This window comes from Jaculus jaculus, chromosome 5, assembly GCF_020740685.1.
Source record: "Jaculus jaculus isolate mJacJac1 chromosome 5, mJacJac1.mat.Y.cur, whole genome shotgun sequence".
In the NCBI taxonomy this organism is placed as follows: Eukaryota; Metazoa; Chordata; class Mammalia; order Rodentia; family Dipodidae; genus Jaculus; species Jaculus jaculus.
The window spans coordinates 101543767-101562548 of record NC_059106.1 but is presented as its reverse complement, the minus strand read 5'-3'; the positions used below and the strand labels follow the sequence as shown (position 1 = coordinate 101562548).

Below are 18782 nucleotides of genomic sequence, written 5' to 3'. Positions count from 1 at the left end.
AGCACCCAATAATTTCTTAGAAATTGAAGATATTTTATGAAGTCCTGTGCCTTCAAAAATTTTTTTAAAAATATGGCTTTTCTTTTCTTTTTTTCTTTTTTCTTTCTTTTTTTTTTTTTTTTTGAGGTAGGGTCTCACTCTACCCCAGGCTGACCTGGAACTAACTATATAGTCTCAGGGTGGTCTTGAACTCATAGCAATACCCCTACCTCCCAAGTGCTGGTATTAAAGGTGTGCACTACCATGGCTGGCTATCACAGAGCCCTGGAGAGGGTATAATGAAGACTAACCTTAATCTATTTCTGTTTACCTCTCTCTCTCCCCCACTTCTCTCTCTTATTTCTGTCTCTTTTATATTACCTATTTTTTTCCTTCTTTCTTTTCCTTGGTGCTGGCCTGTAACTCCCAGTACTAGCATGTGGTTAACATCCACAATGATCCATTGAATAGAGACACCTATAAGGTTTCCAAAAAGAAGACAGATTTCTGTCAGAGTACTTGATGACCCACCAAAGGTTAGTGGTAAGACCCTACTGCTGAAGACACCATATGCTGTTGGTATAGAAGATGGAGAGACCTGGCTGGAATCTGGAAGAGATTCAGTTTCCAGATAATTAGAACATCTAGTGCCAGAAGATGCTACATGAGCAACTAGGGGGAAATGACCAACATCTGTCCAAGCAACTTGTGGTCTAAGCTAGTCAGCAGCAAACAACCTGATGTGATGCTTACAAAAGCACAATAGTGGCACTTAGCCGTGGTGGGTAACCAGCTACTCTTGATTTGGCTAACTGATCTGCTCAGTGGAACAGAACTCATATCTAGAGCTGGGAAACAACTGAGAACCATATCCAAAAATCAAGCCAGCTCTTCGTTATCAAGTCTGACAAATCATGGGCTACAAGAGGCACTATACTTATTAAATTCTCTCTAAAATAATAATGGTTATCTACCTTATCTATTACTGACTTCACTCTCCATTAGTGAATTTGCTTCTCTTTTTCAGATAGAGGTATATTCTGAGAAGAGAATCAGCCCATTGTGCCTCATCAGGGCCCCAACTGAATGAAACCAAGAGTAATTGGGGAAATGAGAAAGAATACTGCTTTCTTGGTGAACCTGGTGCCATCACAATGGTAAAGGAAACAGATATAGAGAGCACTCAACTCCTACCAAACCAGATATCCATAGACAAAGAGGATCCCAAGACCTCATCACTGAAGTACCTAACATTAACCCAACATGGCTCAGGGAAATTTGTAGAAGAGGGGCTGGAAAGATTGTTAGAGACACATGTTGGGTTATTATGCATAGAGACATTGCCTCTTACCCATAACTAAGGGCCAACCCCACAATGCACTACCCACATTGCTCAACAAAGAGGATCCTTGTGGAGGGCGGAGGACAAGGAGGGGGCTAAGGAATATACCAACATGGCTGTATACACACTGTGTGCATAACTAATAAAATATCTGTAAAATAAATAAATAAGTAAAATAAAATATGGCTTTTGTTTAGAGTTGTTAGTTCAAAAAGGCATCTTTGTGTTGAAGCTTTGTAAAAGCAGAGGCCATGCTTTTGTAGTTTATCACTTGTCCCTGATACATAGTGAAAAGAAGAATCTCAGTACACCTTAAGTGAATCAGAGACTTCTGGAAGCCACATCATTGTTTCAAGGCATGAGAGTGCCAGTTGGAAAATTATGGTGAGTTCAGGGAAAATTAATATTGGCTGTTTGGTTTCAAATAGTCCCTAACTTATAGAAGAATCATATCTGGCTGCCAAAGATGGTGATGATATGAATTGGGAAGGTAATTTGGCCAGAGCAGTTAATGCTTTCCAGTTTTGAATACTACAGTAAAGAAAGGGCTGGACTATGAATAAGAGTCCAAGAATAGTAATCCTAGTGCTGGCACCTCCCAACTGTAGAGCCCCTGGCATCTCACAGAAACTCAGCTTCTGGGCTGGGGAGAACAGGCAGCAGCTAACATTTACTGCTGATTCCCAATGTGTGAGGTCCTGCTTGAGGTGTTCCAATTTATTTCCCCACTTACTCTGAGAAAATTTAGCTAGGATTTTTCCATTTCTGAATGCTCAAGATTTCATGACTCTCAGCTAATTTTCATCCTATGCCAACGTACATAAAGCTAAAAAAGACATTTCAGATCTACACTAAAGAAAGTAGTTATTGATTCTTTCCAAAAGATCACATATATTTTGATTGAATCATCCTTGGAAGAATATTAATGCAAATATGTCACATGATTCTCTGATAGCTTCATGTGATATGAGTGATGCTAGTGTCAGAGTTGATGAAGGAGGACTCTGCAAGTCATTGAATGGTGAGACTCTCACCTACACTATCAGTCTTTTGGAAGCACAAATATGCTTCAGAGATGCTTGTATGAATTAGCAACATAAAATGTAAGCCACACTTTTCAAAATAAATGTCCAGGACAAAGGAAATGTAGGTTTTAACTTGAGTCCAAAAAATACAGGCTAAATCAAACAACCGTCAACAGGACATTTCATGAAGGTGCAAAGAAATCATGTCAGCAGGAATACTGAGATTTTCACCCATTGGGTGGCAAAGCTCAGGCAGACAATGAACTGCTTTTATGCAGAGCAAAGAGCCAAAAGATAAAAGAAACCTTAAGTTAGTAGAAGTATAATCTATGTGGGAGTTCCTTTTCACATAATAAACCACACTAGCCAGATGTCTCATGAAGACCATTCCAAGGGCATAATTACTGCTTAAATGTTATATTCAAGACAGGGAGTGGCAACCTGGAACCCAAGTTAAATATCCCAGAAAGCAACTTCTAAATTCCATGAATCTTACTGCTTCAACTGTTGACATAATTTGTACGTGTGAGGTGGAGAGATTCTCTTATGCTATATCTACTCTTGGCAGATGATGTTCTGTTCCTTCACTTGTATTTTTGATAACTGTTGGAGACTATTGACAACCTAATGATAGAAGTTAGGGGCAAAGTAGTTTTCTTTTACAGGTAGTCAGTTTAGGGACACAGGTCCGTGAGAACATAGATGCCACCCTGCCTTGGTGAGACTGGACAAGAACTTCAGTCTGCTCCAAAATGGTGATAAATACAGCTTACCAATTCTTCCTCCTTAATTTTTTCATGGTCATTTCTATGATGGGCAGGCCCTTTCTGAGTCTGTAGCTCTCTCCCCAGATCTACCACCCAGTCAAGGTCCTTCATATACATTTGAATTCAAGTTTCTTTGGGTTTTCCTCCTAGAACCTTTCCCAGTTGGGAAAACTTCTCTCAGCTTGGGAACTTTTCCAGCTTTACATCTACTCTCATATTTCTGCTTTCTCTTAAAATAAATCTTTCCTAGTTTACCCTTCTTTGTGTCTACATTTATCTACTTCTTAGGTAGAATGCTAAAGCAATTGGCATGAGGAATTCTTTGCGAGCCACTGGCTTGGGGGGTTCTAAGCACTTCCATGGCCCAGAAGGGCTTTGTAGGGTCTCAACTCTACAACACCAACAGTAGAGTAGAATACATCAAATGGACCCTTGGTTCACCAGCCTTCCTCTGCCAGGTTATTCCATTTGTGGTTGAAACTTAGCACCCAGCTCTCAGCCTAGATTATACAGAGGCACTCTTAACTTCTCTTATGGAAGATTTGGTGAGGATTTGCCTTGCTTTAAAGTTTATTACTTGGTACTAGTTATATATGTGTGTATATATATTTGCAATCAATAGCAGGACCAACATCAAAATCAGAGCATGTGTTTGCAGAATATCAGGAGCTATACCCACCTTGCTGTTGGAGGCTGTTCGCTTTAACTAAGGCTTGTCTTGTACCAAAGGGGACACAATAGAACATGATTTGAGAGGTGGTCCTCACTCAGAGAATGATACTGGGCTATGGATAATTGCCATTCTGCATATGGTAGATAGAGTCCCCAATGCTATTAGAGTACAGATTCTCTTTCAAAGTCTGGGAGACATATGATTCTGTGGTGAACACAGGCTATAAGACAAAAAGATTTCAATTTTGGACAGGATGTGTCTCTAACTCATGATGTGTTTATAAGGTAGTTGCCAAGCTCCTGCAGGCTTAGGCTTGTCTTTATGTAAAATAATGAGGTTGGATGAATTATCTGGGGACTGTCTCTAGCTTTTCTATTTCAGGATCATAGATTCTTCAACTTTCTAAGCCTGTGATGATCTTTCAACATTTGTGCAGGTGAAATTGGCAGGTGCTTGCACTAGTCTAATAGATTGAAATGATTTTGGAAGAGAAAATTCCTGCAGAGAATATCAAGTTCAACCCTGCACTTTACATACAAGGTGACCAAAGATCAGAAATGCTAACTGAACTCACCAGTGCCATGTAGTTAATTGGCAGCAAAGGAAAATGCAATTCCACTTTTATTTATCATAGTACCTAAACCTGAATATGTGTTCTCAAAACCCAGGAAGCAAACTTGAATTTTTGTTACTTTTAGCTTGAAGTTTGAATTTCTAAATTCAGTAATAACTTTGTCAAAAAGAATTTTAATAGAACTTATGGCCATTTGACCAAAGGGATAAGCACAAAATTCAACAAAACATTTTAAAACTTCAACAAAACATTTTAAAACTTCTACTATGTGTGGTGTTAAAGGTACAAAATTAATAGCACTCAAACTAGACTACAATCCCAATGTTTTTTCAGTTCTATAATACCATGTTGATCCATTGTATTTTCTGATTTCCTCACATATAATAACTTAGCTAAAGGGGCAGATTTCCCTGCAATAGTAATTTTGCACTGCTTTTCAATACTTCACACTTTCACGGAAGGGATTTATAACTGAAACCACAGGGCTTACTTGTTGGGTGCTCCCTGAAGGTTTGTCAGCAGAGTGAAGTTGTTCCTTACACTTCTCAAACTGGCAAGAACCTGTAAGAAAAACATCTCAAATTTGGTCAAAGGGGCACATCATAAACCATACCAGGGAAAGAGTAAGGGTGAGCCAGGAAGCGGTACTACACCTACCTGGGCAAAAGGAGTGACAATCAAGTCATCGCCATGTCTGGAGAAAAGAGAAAGAAATAGAGCTGTTGAATTCAGTTCTGACACACAAGTTATAATAACCTTTACCAGGATTAGCAAGACAAATGTTCTTCCAGTCTTTCTATCTAGATGACAGGATGGCAAAAAGCTTGAAAGAGAAAACAGTACTCCTAGGCTTACAATGATTCCATGTAATAGCTTTAATAAGTAAGCAAAAATCCTCAAGGTATAATTCTGAGGTAGAAGATTAGAGGATGTGTTGGAGGGGGAGATTCCAGAGGCAACAAGATTAATTTATGAAAGGAGGCAGTTGGCAAAGGACTGGAAACCTTTCCCCACTTCTGCTACATGTAACAAGACAGAATGCAGGAGAAAAGTCCCAAGAAGGCAAAAGCAAATACTCCATCAGTGACCTGGAACGGCTAGGTAGGATGATGCACACAAAGGACCTCACATACAGTAAACACACCAAGAGTACACACTCTTGGTCAGTGTTTGTTTTTCACATTGTACAAAGTGGGTCCACAAGACATTGCCTAGGAATTAATTGTGCTTATATAAATGCAATTCATTTTACTCTTACAGGATGGTGGCAGGAGGCTTCTTGTGTTTGTGTCTTAGACCTTTACTCATTAACTCACTTACATTCTTATGAGTCTCTCTCTGCCTCTCTCCCCTCCCTTTTACTCTCTCTTTGACATGTAAGTGTTGTGTGGAGGCATGTGTATATGCGTGAGTGTGCATACAGTGGCCAAAGGTCAATATTGGGTCTCTCCCTCTATCACTCTCCATTTCTTTTTTTTCAGACAGACCCTCTAGAGCACCCAGAGCTCTCTAATTCATCTAGAATAGTTAGCCCCCAAGTCTTAGAGATCCCTACCTCCCAAGCCCTGGGGATACAAGCATATACACCAGAATCTCTATGAAGGTTCTGTGTTGCATGACCTAGGGAGCTATTTCTGCAGAGTAATCTTTCTGAAAAACTATTTCTATCACTAGCCATGTATCAGTGGTCCAATTCTTGTCTTAAGGCACAAGAAACTAGAGATCTCAGTGGTGCTCCGTGGATTCAGATCTGAATCTGTAATAGTCCAATTGAGCAGCAGACCCAGAGTATTGTAATTTAGAGCTACTTGTAGATTTGGGTTTCCCAAGACAAGATGGCAAAGGAAGGTCTGCTCACAGGCACCTTGGAAACAGGGTAACACTCTGAATCATGGTTAACCTTGGATTGCCTGGGATTTTTTTTTTAATGTTTTTGAGAGAGAGGGGGGGGGAGAGAGAGAGAGAGGGAGAGAATGGGCAGCCCAGAGCTTACAGCCACTGCAAACAAACTCCCAGGCACATGTGCTGCCATGTGCATCTGGCTTACATGGGTTCTGGGGAGTAGAACCTAGAACCTTGGGCTTCACAGGCAAGTGCGTTAACTTCTAAGCCATCTCTCTAGCCCTCTAATGCCTTTTAACACATATTTTTGTCTGTGAATCTCATTACTTTTTATTTTTAATATACTTCTTTTCTTAAAGTACTCAAAGGAAAGTTTTTAATGGGAGTGTGTAAGCTGAATCTATTAAAACAATGATTTAGTCACTCATTTACGCCCACGGACCTGGTGACACTGTGCCTCAGGCCTTATTGATCTATGCTTGTAGCCAGACAAAATTGTGTTTTTAGGTATGTGCTTAGATGTCCTTAAGCTTGCCCACAGCCAGCTCTCCACTGCTGACTTGAGGAATCATGCTGGCCTGAGTGGCCGTCACCAGCCAGGTTAGCCTGCTGTCACAGTGAAACATCTAGCTGTAGAAAGCTGCAGACAGCGTGCCCCTCAGCTCAGCCCACCTCCATGCTATTGGGGTACCTCGTTCATTAACTGTGTGGCAGTGTCCTATATCAAGCACTGTATGAAGCTGGGGTCCTGAATGCATAGGAGGCTGCTATATTAATGTGACAGATTTCACAGTTATCTTGGGATAAAAGTCCTGTGTAATATCTTGTAGCCTCAATTTGTACAATGCAATAAACACTGACCAAGAGCATATACTCTCGGTGTGATCACTGTATTTGAGGCCCGTTGTGTGCACCATCTCATCTAACCTTTGCAACATGTTTGTGAGGCAAGCCTTCTAGAACCATACATGGTAGTGACATCAGTTCTAGAGCAGCTGCTCATGAGCACATGGCTGGGAAGTGGAAGAACTGAGACTCTTTGTTTCCCCAGGTTTGTACTTTAATCTTATTTTATGAAACTGTACAGATCAAATGTACACAAATCTATGATAGTCAAAATAAAAACATAAAGGATTCCAAAAATATTTTTAAAATATTTATATTTAAAAATATATAAACATAAACACAGAATGAGAAATACAAACATTGGGGATTAATTATATAACCTATATAATTATATAGATTAGTGGAAGTAAAAACTTCTGAATGAGTAAGTAGTGTTTGAGACAGACTTCTAAGGACAGACACTGAAATGGGAACATAATAAATAAACCCATTAGTGGCTGTCAGAGCATGGTAACAACAGACAGGTGTAGATATCAGGCTAGAAGTGCCCTCACCCTCACTATGAGAAGAGAAAGACTTAACTCAGTAGAAAGAAATGTGCCAGGAGTGTTTTTAACAGGAGTTGAGACAGACAAACAGAAAAGGTGTCTTAGTTAGCAAAATGTTATGGATGATGAGGGATGGATTGGGGAGGGAAGAGACCCAGAAGGGATGGTTAGAGGGACATTTGCAATGAGAAGGAATGGATAGGAAGTGATTCACTGAGGAGATGCCAGGATTCAGCACTTCACTGGATAAAGAAACCCTATATCAAGCAGGGGAATTGCAACTACAAGGTAAGCCTTACCCAGCAGTAAGAACAGCTATGGCAGGGGTAAGGTAGACTTCCTTGAGCAGCACAAAGAATTTAATAGTTTTTGGATAGTGGACAGAAAGAAAGCATACAGTGGGAGAGCACAGGTTGGGTAATTCTGAGTGGGGGTAGTGTATTGGATACCTTTTTTCTTAAGGTAAGCTTTGACAGAGGTGAAAGATCTTGCCATTTACTCATGTGTAATATGAACATGGTTCATGAAATGTCAGAGTATGTTGGAAATCAGATAGATTTAGAGTCAAGCAGGAGGTTCTTGGCTTCTCAATTTCTAGAGTCTAAATATTTGATGAAAGTGAAACAATGTCAGTTAATTCATGCACATGACATGCCAAGACTGATGTATCGATGGATCAGCGGGTGAGGTAGAGTGGAACTAATGATTAAAGAGAGGCAAACAAACACTGATAGAACACTATGTCCACATAAATTTCACAGGATATTCAGAACGAGGAGATGACTCTGCATTAGCTCCCAAAAGCATTTGTGCTGAAAACCTCAGGCTGTGTGTCAGGTGACAGCTTCTAGAGAAATTATCAGACAATTTATAATAAGACCAGGAAAGAAACACAAAAAATAAAATGAAATAAACAAACAAACAAATACCCTTCCAGGTTTTGGAAACATTTTTAGTTATTTAAATAATAATGTGATATTTTATCAATCAAGAATAAACTTCAGAGCCAGGCGTGGTGGCGCACACCTTTAATCCCGGCACTTGGGAGGCAGGAGTAGGAGGATCGCCTTGAGTTTAAGGCCACCCTGAAACTACATAATGAATCCCAGGTCAGCCTGGGCCAGAGTAAGACCCTACCTGAAAAAACAACAACAAAAAAGAGTAAAATTCATGTAAATAACAAAAGATTTGATTATTAACGTGATGAATTTCTTAATTTTACAAACCATTACAAAAGGCAAGAAAATTCCTTTCAGGAACAAGGCCAGATATTCAAACCATTCCAAGAGCACCCTCTAGTGACAGGATCAGCACAATGCATTTAGGTCTGATCCTAACAATGAAAGTGGCCTCTTAGAAGCAAAAATGCTGCTTTCTAATGTTACACACTGAATTTTATTAATTAGTTTAACACGTCTCTTTTCCATGCAGAATTTCTCTTGTGCTTGTGATTTTCCCGTAGTTTATCCAAACCAGTCTTCAAGGGAAAGTTGTATTGTAGTGGTTAAGAGGCACAGGTTTTGGCATTAAACAGAATTTTCAATAGATTTGCTCCCCAGAATGACATTACACCTGTGAAGTTAGTAGGAACGCCATGCTTCAATTTTGTCTGTAAAATTGGGTTATGTGAAAGTTAAATAAATTGCATTTGTATAAGCACTCTTTATTTTTATTTTTATTTTTTTTATTTGTTTGAGAGCGACAGACAGAGAGAAAGACAGAGGGAGAGAGAGAGAATGGGCGCGCCAGGGCTTCCAGCCTCTGCAAACGAATTCCAGACGCGTGCGCCCCCTTGTGCATCTGGCTAACGTGGGACCTGGGGAACTGAGCCTCAAACCGGGGTCCTTAGGCTTCACAGGCAAGCGCTTAACCGCTAAGCCATCTCTCCAGCCCTGTATAAGCACTCTTAACCATGTGCTTGGCATGTAAAGACATTTTACTTATTTAGTCAGTTACTCTTATTAGAAGTAGGTGTCTAGCATTGTAACTAGAGTGTTGCATGTCTGTATTCCAGCTTTTAAGTGCTTCTTTAAGATGGCCATGCCTGTTCCTATGAGAACACTGCCTAGAGAGCTTGTACTTCATTGCACATTACAAATTACAAAGCCCTTCCATGGACATGATTTCATATTATAGAGAAAGTCCCTGATCGCAGGGCACAATGCAGTTACATAACATGTTGGACAAGCTTGGAATTTCCCTCTCCCTGGTCTCACAATAAGCCACCAACTCCTGCTGATTTTCTGTGGTAAATACTTACTGGTTACCCGCTGAGTCCTCCTTTTCTATCCTATAGGTTGTCAAAGTGGCCTCCAGCTGCTTCTTATTAGGGCCCATTCTCCAGACCATCTTGCCCAATGCATTTGAGCTGGCTTTCAAAACCAAACATCTGATTATGCATTTTACCCTTCAAAGAGTTTTCCTATTCTCTTATCTCTTGCAGGAAGAGATGCTAGACTTATGCTATAGAACAAATCCCAGTCCTTGTTCAACAAAGTTTCTGTTGCTTCTCTGGCTTCATTTTTCACCATTTTCTGAGCCCCCTATATTATCTCCCTCTGCCATACTGAGATGTGCCTCCTTGAATTGCTGCTTATAACCAGAGAGCTCATTAGCACACAGCCTTCCCCATGGCATACCTTCCAACTTCTCTAGCTGAGCTGAACCTCCTCACAACCTCCTGGCTGGATTTCTCAAAGTCCTGAGCAAGCACTTCTGCAGTTGCCCTTGTCTGAAAGTATTAAAACCAATTAAACTTATTAATCTTTTATCTTATTTGAAAGCACATAAGCTGCCTTATTTGTTAACAAAAATGTTTAACTTTAAATAAATATTTATTAAAAGAAAGAATGAATACTATCTACTGGTATTTTACTGGCTAGTAAAATTACAGACATAAAACTCCCAGTGACAGAAACACTGATCCAGTAGAGACTGTCAAAGTGGCATGTACTTCATCAGCTACAGACCAAGGTGGGCTGTGATCTTTAAATGTTCTCCAAGTTCAAAATCTCTGTATCTCTTTGATTTCAAAGGAGGAAACACTAAAATTTAATCTGAAATTTAGTTAAAGTCTTCTGTGAAGACAGATTAATCTGAAGACTCAACATGATGTTTGGGGATTTCATAGTTGGAATAACAATTAATTCAATGATGTGTTCTAAAGCTTATCTTTTATCTATAAAATATCATGTATATGATACTCTAATTGCTTTGATTTCCCACATTCCCTCTACTCTTCCAAGATGAAATCTAGAACTTCTAGGGTCTGCACTATCTAAAGTATGGATGCTGGGATAAATGAAAAAGCTTGTATAAAGGACTCTGGTCCATAGTAGGTGCTCATTCAATGTTAGCTTCCTTCTACTCCACGGAGTCTGTGAGCATTCCTCTCATCATTACTACTGAGCTGTAATATCACAAGAGAATGTAGGGTTTTTTTTAGGGGGGAGATGAGCTCTGTTCTTAACTCATCTGTGATTTTAATAGTTTTGTTCATCTTCTATTCAGAGCCTAACATACTTCATGACCACAGGAAATTTTTAGTAAATATTTTCCAGATGAGTGAAAAAAATGAATTTGGGTACATACAATGATTGAATATTCCAGGGCTGAGGTATCTCTATTAAAAGTTGCTGGAAGACATGCCTTGAGGAGTATTTTCTTGTTAGCTTTAACATTTCCTTATCCCTTTCACAAGATGATGAATCTTTTTGGCTTCATTTATAACTGAGAAGGAGAACTCAGTGGAAATTTTCAGGCTGAAGACTTTATGGAGTCACTGATATTTTTATGATAGTCAATGCTTACAACAATGGTATGTGGGGCCAGAAACTTTTTAAAACATGGGTTTAAGCATCCAATTTTATTTGGCTTCAGAAATTTAATAAGCAGGCAATAAAGTCCAGTTATCATCCTTTAAATAAAAGTTAGAAACCTATAGGTGACAGCAGCAAAGCTAAGTCATCAGCTTTGCCTCAGCTGTGTAGAGAATGGACGTGTGGCTGGATGACACTTGTTAAATGTCACCAAACTGGGGCTGGGGAGATGGTTTAGTCAGTGCTTGCTTCACAAGAATGTGGACCTGATTTTGATCACCAATACTCACATAAAAAGCCAGGTATGGTGACACATGATTCTAGTCCCAACCCTAGGGAGAAAGAGATGAGGATCTCTTGGATGAACTAGACAACTGGTCTAGCCTGATTGGTGAACTCAAGGCCAATAAAAGTTTCTATTTCAAAGAAAGTGGGTAGCATTACTGAGGATGATACTTGGGTTGTCCTCTGGTCCCCACATTCACACATGCACACACATATATGCACCCACACACACATTAAAAATAAAAATAAATAAATGTGTCACCAAGCAAAGGCCAGTGAACAAACAAGAATGCAGGTAGCCAACTACCATTTTTATTTTGGGTTGTAGTCACATGTAAGTTGCATATTTAGCCAAAAATTCAAGTGTGACTTGTAAAATGGATTAAGGTTCTCATCCCATAAATGATTCAGCAGTTCAAAAAACAAAATCAACCCAGAGAAAAAAATTAAAAGGTAAAGTATCTGGGGCTGGAGAGATGGTTTAGCAGTTATGGCACTTGCCTGCAAAGCCAAAGGACCAAGATTCACTTCTCCAGGACCCAAGTAAGCCAGATGCACAAGGGGGTGCAAACATCTGGAGCTTGTTTGCAGTGGCTAGAGGCTCCGGCGTGCCCTCTCTCTCTCTTAAATAAATACATAAAATAAAATATTTTAAAAGTAAAGTATCCATACTAGCTGTGAACTGCACACTATGTCCAGGGTTTCCAACGTCCCAGAGATGCTTGTTACACTGGAGATGGTTGTCTCTTATCTCTGTCCATGGTCATCTTTCTCTCTTCTCCTGGGCTAAAGGGAAAAGTTACTGCTGCTGCTACTGCTGCTGCTGCTCAGATGGGGCTCAGGATTGGGGAGTGAGGGCCTGGAACCCAATAAGAACAGTTGGAGCTGCTGCTCTGTTAGGGCTCAGGATGGGCATAGTAAGGGACTGGAGCCAGACAACAGAGATCTACTTACTGCTCACTTGGAAGTGATGAGTTTCTGGACATTGCTTTTGGAGACAAGTCATAGTCACTGTCGGATCTGTAGAGGAAGGACTCCCTGCGTTGGCTGTGCCCAGGAAAGGTGGCATGAAGCACCAATCCAGAGGAAGAGCTGGCCTGGGGGTCCAGTGGGCTCCGACCTGGAGAAGGGCCATTTTCCACATCAAAGCTTAAAGAGAAAGCAGGAAACCCTCATCACATGAGAATCATGGAGGAGTGCAGCTCACATACATGGAGAACCTGGGAGGGGGTAGCTGCTATGTACTGGGCACATTTCATAAAGCTTTATATTTTCTAGAACATTTCAGTCCTCATAACAGCTCATTTTGTTACTAGGAAGCTGAGCCTCATGGAATTCAGTCATTACTGATGTCCACTATTAGTAAAAGGTGATCTAGGAGCAAACCCCATGACCTCTCCACAGCACAAACTACTTTGACACACTCAGAATGGGAAGCAGAAGTCAAGCAGTTTGCTGATCACAAGCAGCTGGGGCAGAGGTGGGTGGAATCTAGCACAACTCTGTTTCAGATACTTCTGACATGAGTAAATATCAGTATCATTCAAGATACAATATGCATATTTCCGAATGTTTTGGGAACAAAGTGTTGTTCTGAAAATATTCACTGTCTGATTAGGTAGAGGCCCAGTCTGAGATTTAATATTCATATGTAAGTTGAACCATAGAAATGATTTAATTAATCTGAAAACCAAGTTATTCTGCCAGGCTGCAGAGCTTGTCTCTGGAAAATATCCTCATTGGCACAGAAGAGTGCCAGGGAGACTTCTGATCAGTCTCATTCACTCTGGAAGATGTCTTCAAGCCCAGCATTATTTTCACAAGCCTGATCATGAGCACACTGACAGGGGTAGTGAGATTTTGTGTTCTGTTTTCTGGCCCCATTCTGCTATTACCCTAGGCAGTGCATCCATTTTATATTTGCCTTAATCATTCATTATGTGTTTTCCTTGCACTCACAATCCCTCTCATCTTCCCTGCTTTCTTTCACTCATGGTCCTGCTACTACAGCTTTACAGACAGACTCTGAAAGAGATGGGGACTTATATGCTTTTCCAAGTTAGACAACAAGAATCAGCTTCCTTTACTTTCATGTTGCTGCCTTAATTGATTTCTGCCTTCATGGTTCTTTTCTTTCACTGGTATTAATCCACTCCTTCAGAAGATTTTCCTTATATCTCACCAATTTACAAGGTTCTTTCTTATGTGTTGTTTAACCCTAACAGCCCTGTTAACTATAAAAACCAATTCTACTCTACACTGGAAATAAACAGCAGAGGATAGATGTAAATATCTTTTTCAAGGAAATAGCTAGAACACTAGTTTCCTGCCCTCTCATTCAGAAGCAGAGGATATGTTCCAAGACCCCAGTAGATGTCTAAATCAGTAGATACTAGAAAGCGTTATATGTATTATACTTCCTACACACTAACAATAAAGTTTACAAATCACAGTAGGAGATTAAAATCAACAAATAATGGAACAATTATAAAAATATACTGTCATAAAACTTATTTAAAACTTATGAATTTTGCTGACAGAAAGTTGTAAGAAGCCATTCTACATGCTGTTCAATGGGAGAAAGAGATCCCACCAGTGAAGATACTCAACAGTGGACACTGCAAGCCTTATAATTGGCCAGCCAGGGCAAATGAGCCAACGGGTGCAATAGTGGCACGTCAGTCATGGTGGAAACCAACTGGACTGGAGGCCCACTCCAAGGGAGGGAATACATCCCTGATACTGAAAACTTAAAACAGGGGTAGTCATGATCCCTAGGAATGTAGCATCTGCTGATGTCTGGATAAGTGTATATACTATGCTTATCAAACTGCCCAGTAAGCACTTCTCTTAATATTCATACCCTTATATTAATGGTACTCTCACTTTGGGTAGAGAATCTTCTCTTTTCTGATGGCAGTGACATTGGGATGACTCAGATGGTATCATGGTGCTGGAAAGAAGTAACTAGAGTACTGAGTAACATCTCGCTCACACCTTCCAAGGCTCAGGGTCTAATGCGGAACAGGTGGCGGAAAGAATATAAGAGCCAAAGGAAGGGTAAGACTCCTTACAATGTGCTTCCTCCAGACATAAAATGGCCTCGATACCTCATAGTGCCTGATACTACCTACCCAAGACCATCATAAGAGGAGGGAAAGATTATGACATCAAAATAAAAGAGAGACTTATTGAGATGGGGAGGGTATATGATGGAGAATGGAATTTCAAAGGGGAAAGGTGGGGGGAGGGATGGTATTACCATGGGTTATTTTTTATAATCATGGAAAATATTTTTTAAATTGAGAAAAAATAAAATAAGATTAAAAAACAAACAAACAAAAATCTTATGAATTTTTCATTTCTAGACCATTTCATTAACTATTTTTTTTGAATAATGGCTGATGACAGGCAATTAAGTCTACACAAAGTAAGATTGCAGATAAGGAGAGCTGCTAGAGATGAGGGACAAATGGAGCACCAGAATCTTCCCTCTGGATTTCTTTATAGTCTCAGGCTCACCCCAACACAGAGTTGCAGATTGACCTGTTCAATAATTGAATGTCATTTCTTTTCAGGCTCTGGCTTCAAATAAAACTTGCAGTAGGTATTGTAGTCAGTCAGACTATGGGCAACTTTGAATGGACATCAGGGGGCATCAAGGACTGCCTGTAATAACACAAGGGAGGCAGAAACTTTCTTGAAATAGGAAAAGAATGCAAGTGAGTAATGCTTTCCTGGAGATCATGCTGAGAATCTGCTATTAGACAAAACACGAATGTCAGGTGTCTGAGGAGAAGCAGCACAGGAGGATCTCCAGGTAAAAGACTGTGGAGAAGCCACAGCACTGGGCTTTCAAGAACCATAGATTCCTCAGCAGGACAATGGTCTGGGTGGGCCGCCTTCAAAGGCTGCAGGCAGGTAAGCAAGTGGACACTCCTCATACCCACTTGCTTGCCAGCTTACTGGAAGTAAAACCACATATGTTGCAGCATGTGAAAATATAATGAAAACATATCACAATTTTCCTTGGGTGATATCTCTACTAGTTGTGCAAAGTGAAGTGTTATCTGGTTGAGAAGAGAGAGCTCTTTTGTGCCACCCAGACCAGTAGAACTTGTAGGTCCTGGTGCCAGTCTTACACCCTTCCTATATTCAAAGAGGGCAGGTTCTTAGAAGGTAAAAGTGGAAATACTCAAAGCTTCACAGTGGCTATGAACTTTGAATTTTTGTGGATAATCGTATTGTTATTCATCATCTGAATAGCCTTTTGGATAGTAAAACGATTGTGAGAATTCAGCCACTGCCTCAGTTCCTCCAGAGTTGGCTAGACTTCACAGTGATCCAGTAGCCAAACAGCTGGTATCTGGAATGCCAGGACATCTGTAGCCCTCAAGTCCAAGTCCGTTTGGTTGGTCAGTACTCATGTGGTCACTCATTAAGTGTCACCATAGTCACTGCTGTATGTGTCTGTACTGACATCTCAGAAGAGGTATCAATTTGGTATATCTACCAACTCTCAGAACTTTCTACTGGGGGTTCTACCAGGGCTCACTTGCCCTCTTTTCCACTAGTGGCATTCCTACTGGGCAAAAGTAAGTCCACAACACATGAGTCTGAAAGTGAGAGTCCAAGGGCATTCTCTCACCCCAGCTGGATGGAGACAGGACTAGACTCATACAACCAAACTCAGTCCAAAAGAATTCCACCCCTCTTTTTTCTCCTTCCCTTCCCTTCCTTTCCCTTCCCTTCCCTTCCCTTCCCTTCCCTTCCCTTCCCTTCCCTTCCCTTCCCTTCCCTTCCCTTCCCTTCCCTTCCCTTCCCTTCCCTTCCCTTCCCTTCCCTTCCCTTCCCTTCCCTTCCCTTCCCTTCCCTTCCCTTCCCTTCCCTTCCCTTCCCTCCCTACCCTCCCTCCCCTCCCCCTCCCTTCCCTTCCCTCCCTTCCCTCCCCTCCCTCCCTCCTTCCCTCCCTCTCTCCCTCCCCTCTCCCTCCCTCCCTCCCTCCCTCCCTCCCTCCCTCCCTCCCTCCCTCCCTCCCTCCTTTCTTTCTTTCTTTCTTTCTTTCTTTCTTTCTTTCTTTCTTTCTTTCTTTCTTTCTTTCTTTCTTTCCCCAAGCCTGAACTCAAAAGAGAGCTTGTAGGAATTTGGAAGAAGCCAGGGAAGAGTACTGTGGTATAAAGACATAGTCCTTAGGGAGACAAATGACTTTTGATATTCCCTGGGCCACTACTTCCTGCAGCCAACATAGATGTACAGCTCTGGAACAAACATAAATCACCAACCAGACACCAGAAGACATCATAATATTCCCACAGACCGAGGGCACAAGGGGAGTGTGGTCAAGGGGAACACTGAAGACAGACTTAAATAAAATGAATATCATACACAAATACAATCAGGAAGAAAAATGAATTTGCAATAGCAGAAACAGAGAGTTTTTATTTAGAACATTTTTTGTCTCTTTATTAATCAGAACACACTTCATTTTTAGATTTCTTTATGTTAAAAAGTTTTATAAAGTATGCAAGAATGTTGTATAACACATTGATAAAAAGAGAAAAGAAATAAAAGCATCATTTTTACCAGTGGTTTAGTAATTTTCCATCTGTATATTTTTTAATCAGATTTAAACAAGATTTTATCATTTACTTCAGCTTCTAGAACTATCACATCCCATGTGCTACTTACTTGCCAATCAGTAGCTTTCCAGGATCTTTGGAACATTCTCTTTACTTTGACTGCAGAATTCATAATTCTAAGTAGTATTGCAGTTAGTGCCTTTGAGCTTACAGTTTCTTTAGCATCCAGGTGAGGTTATGTGAAAGGCAGATTCAGAGAAGACACCATCCACGAATTATGAATATATGATTAGGATAAATATCTGCCTGAAAGAGGTTGTCCATGCAACATGTGGGTTGCAGCCACACTGAAGTGGCCTTTCTTCTGGCACCATATCCCAGCCCTACCAATCTTACTCTCTGACCTGCAGGACTCTGTGTACCCTCTCCCTACTCACATCTGCCTGCTTCTCCTGTATCTGCTGAGCTCCCTTGACTTAGTCAATGGCTTGTCTAAGGCCTGATGGCTTATCTACTTCTACTTCCTTCTGCTAAGATTTCTTAGCTGCTGGCAGGTGAGGCTGTGTGAGAAGTAATGCCCCAGTTATTTGAATGCCCTTCTCACCATTGTCTCTAGTAAGATACTATCTTCTAAAGTCAGATTTTATCTCCTTTTCCAATAAGTTCTCTTTGACAACACAGCTCCACATCAGTTTAGATACAAACCCCATCCTTTGTCCTCTCTCACATTTCCTTCCCCAGAATAGCTATCCTAATTAGTGTCTGCAAGATTGATTTCAGGGCACCCCCATCCCAAAACTCAGAGATGAGGATGTTATAGTGAATATTAAATTGCTTAATATTTACATGTAATTTTCACACCTCCTCCTGTGTACTGTGTACTCACATCTCTGAGATACTTCAGTCAGTGAAATACTTGTCTTATATATTCCCCTTTTGCCCACATAAAAGCTGGGCATGGCAACACATACTTGTAATCATACAGCTGGAAAAACAGAGACTGGTGGATCTCTTGAGCTTGCTGGTTGGCTGGACTGATCAAAATGATGAGCTACAGGTCAGTGAGAGATCTTATCTCAAAGGGAGTGCATAGAGTACCTGAGTACCCAAGTTAATTATACATGTGCACCTGCATACACATATGTGTCAACACATATACAAATATACACATACATATCACACACACATGCAAAAGCACCCTCCAAAGCAAGTAAGGAAAACTTAAAACATGCCTGTATCACTTATAATATCAAATACATTGTAAATGCTATTCATTTAGTTGGTTACTGTCCATTCCTTATGGAGTCAAAGGGAATGAAGTCTACACATGTTCAAAACACTTTCCCCCCTTATTTTCTGTCCATGTCTGATTGCATCAATAGAACCATGAATGACAATTTCATCACAATACTTGCATTCCTGTTCTCCATGTTTTTTATCTGCTTCCCCATATCTGATTATCAACTTGGCAAGATTTAGAATCCCCATGGAAACACATCTCTGG

General features: G+C 40.5%; 1 protein-coding gene across 6 annotated transcripts in view; it reads right to left on the bottom strand.

The window, feature by feature from the left end:
- Pde4b (phosphodiesterase 4B) overlaps positions 1-18782 on the bottom strand; it is a 467475-nt gene that overhangs the window by 102263 nt on the left and 346430 nt on the right. For 4 of the 6 annotated variants that reach the window (XM_004661721.2, XM_045149397.1, XM_045149401.1 and 1 more), the window contains 3 exons: positions 12654-12848; positions 5018-5054; positions 4851-4921 (listed from right to left, as the gene is read on the bottom strand). The exons of 1 other annotated variant lie outside the window; for it this stretch is intronic. In XM_004661721.2, coding sequence (XP_004661778.1) covers positions 4851-4921; positions 5018-5054; positions 12654-12848 — 303 coding nt within the window. The remainder of the gene's footprint in view (positions 1-4850; positions 4922-5017; positions 5055-12653; positions 12849-18782) is intronic. One more of the 6 variants, XM_045149398.1, reaches the window with a different exon arrangement.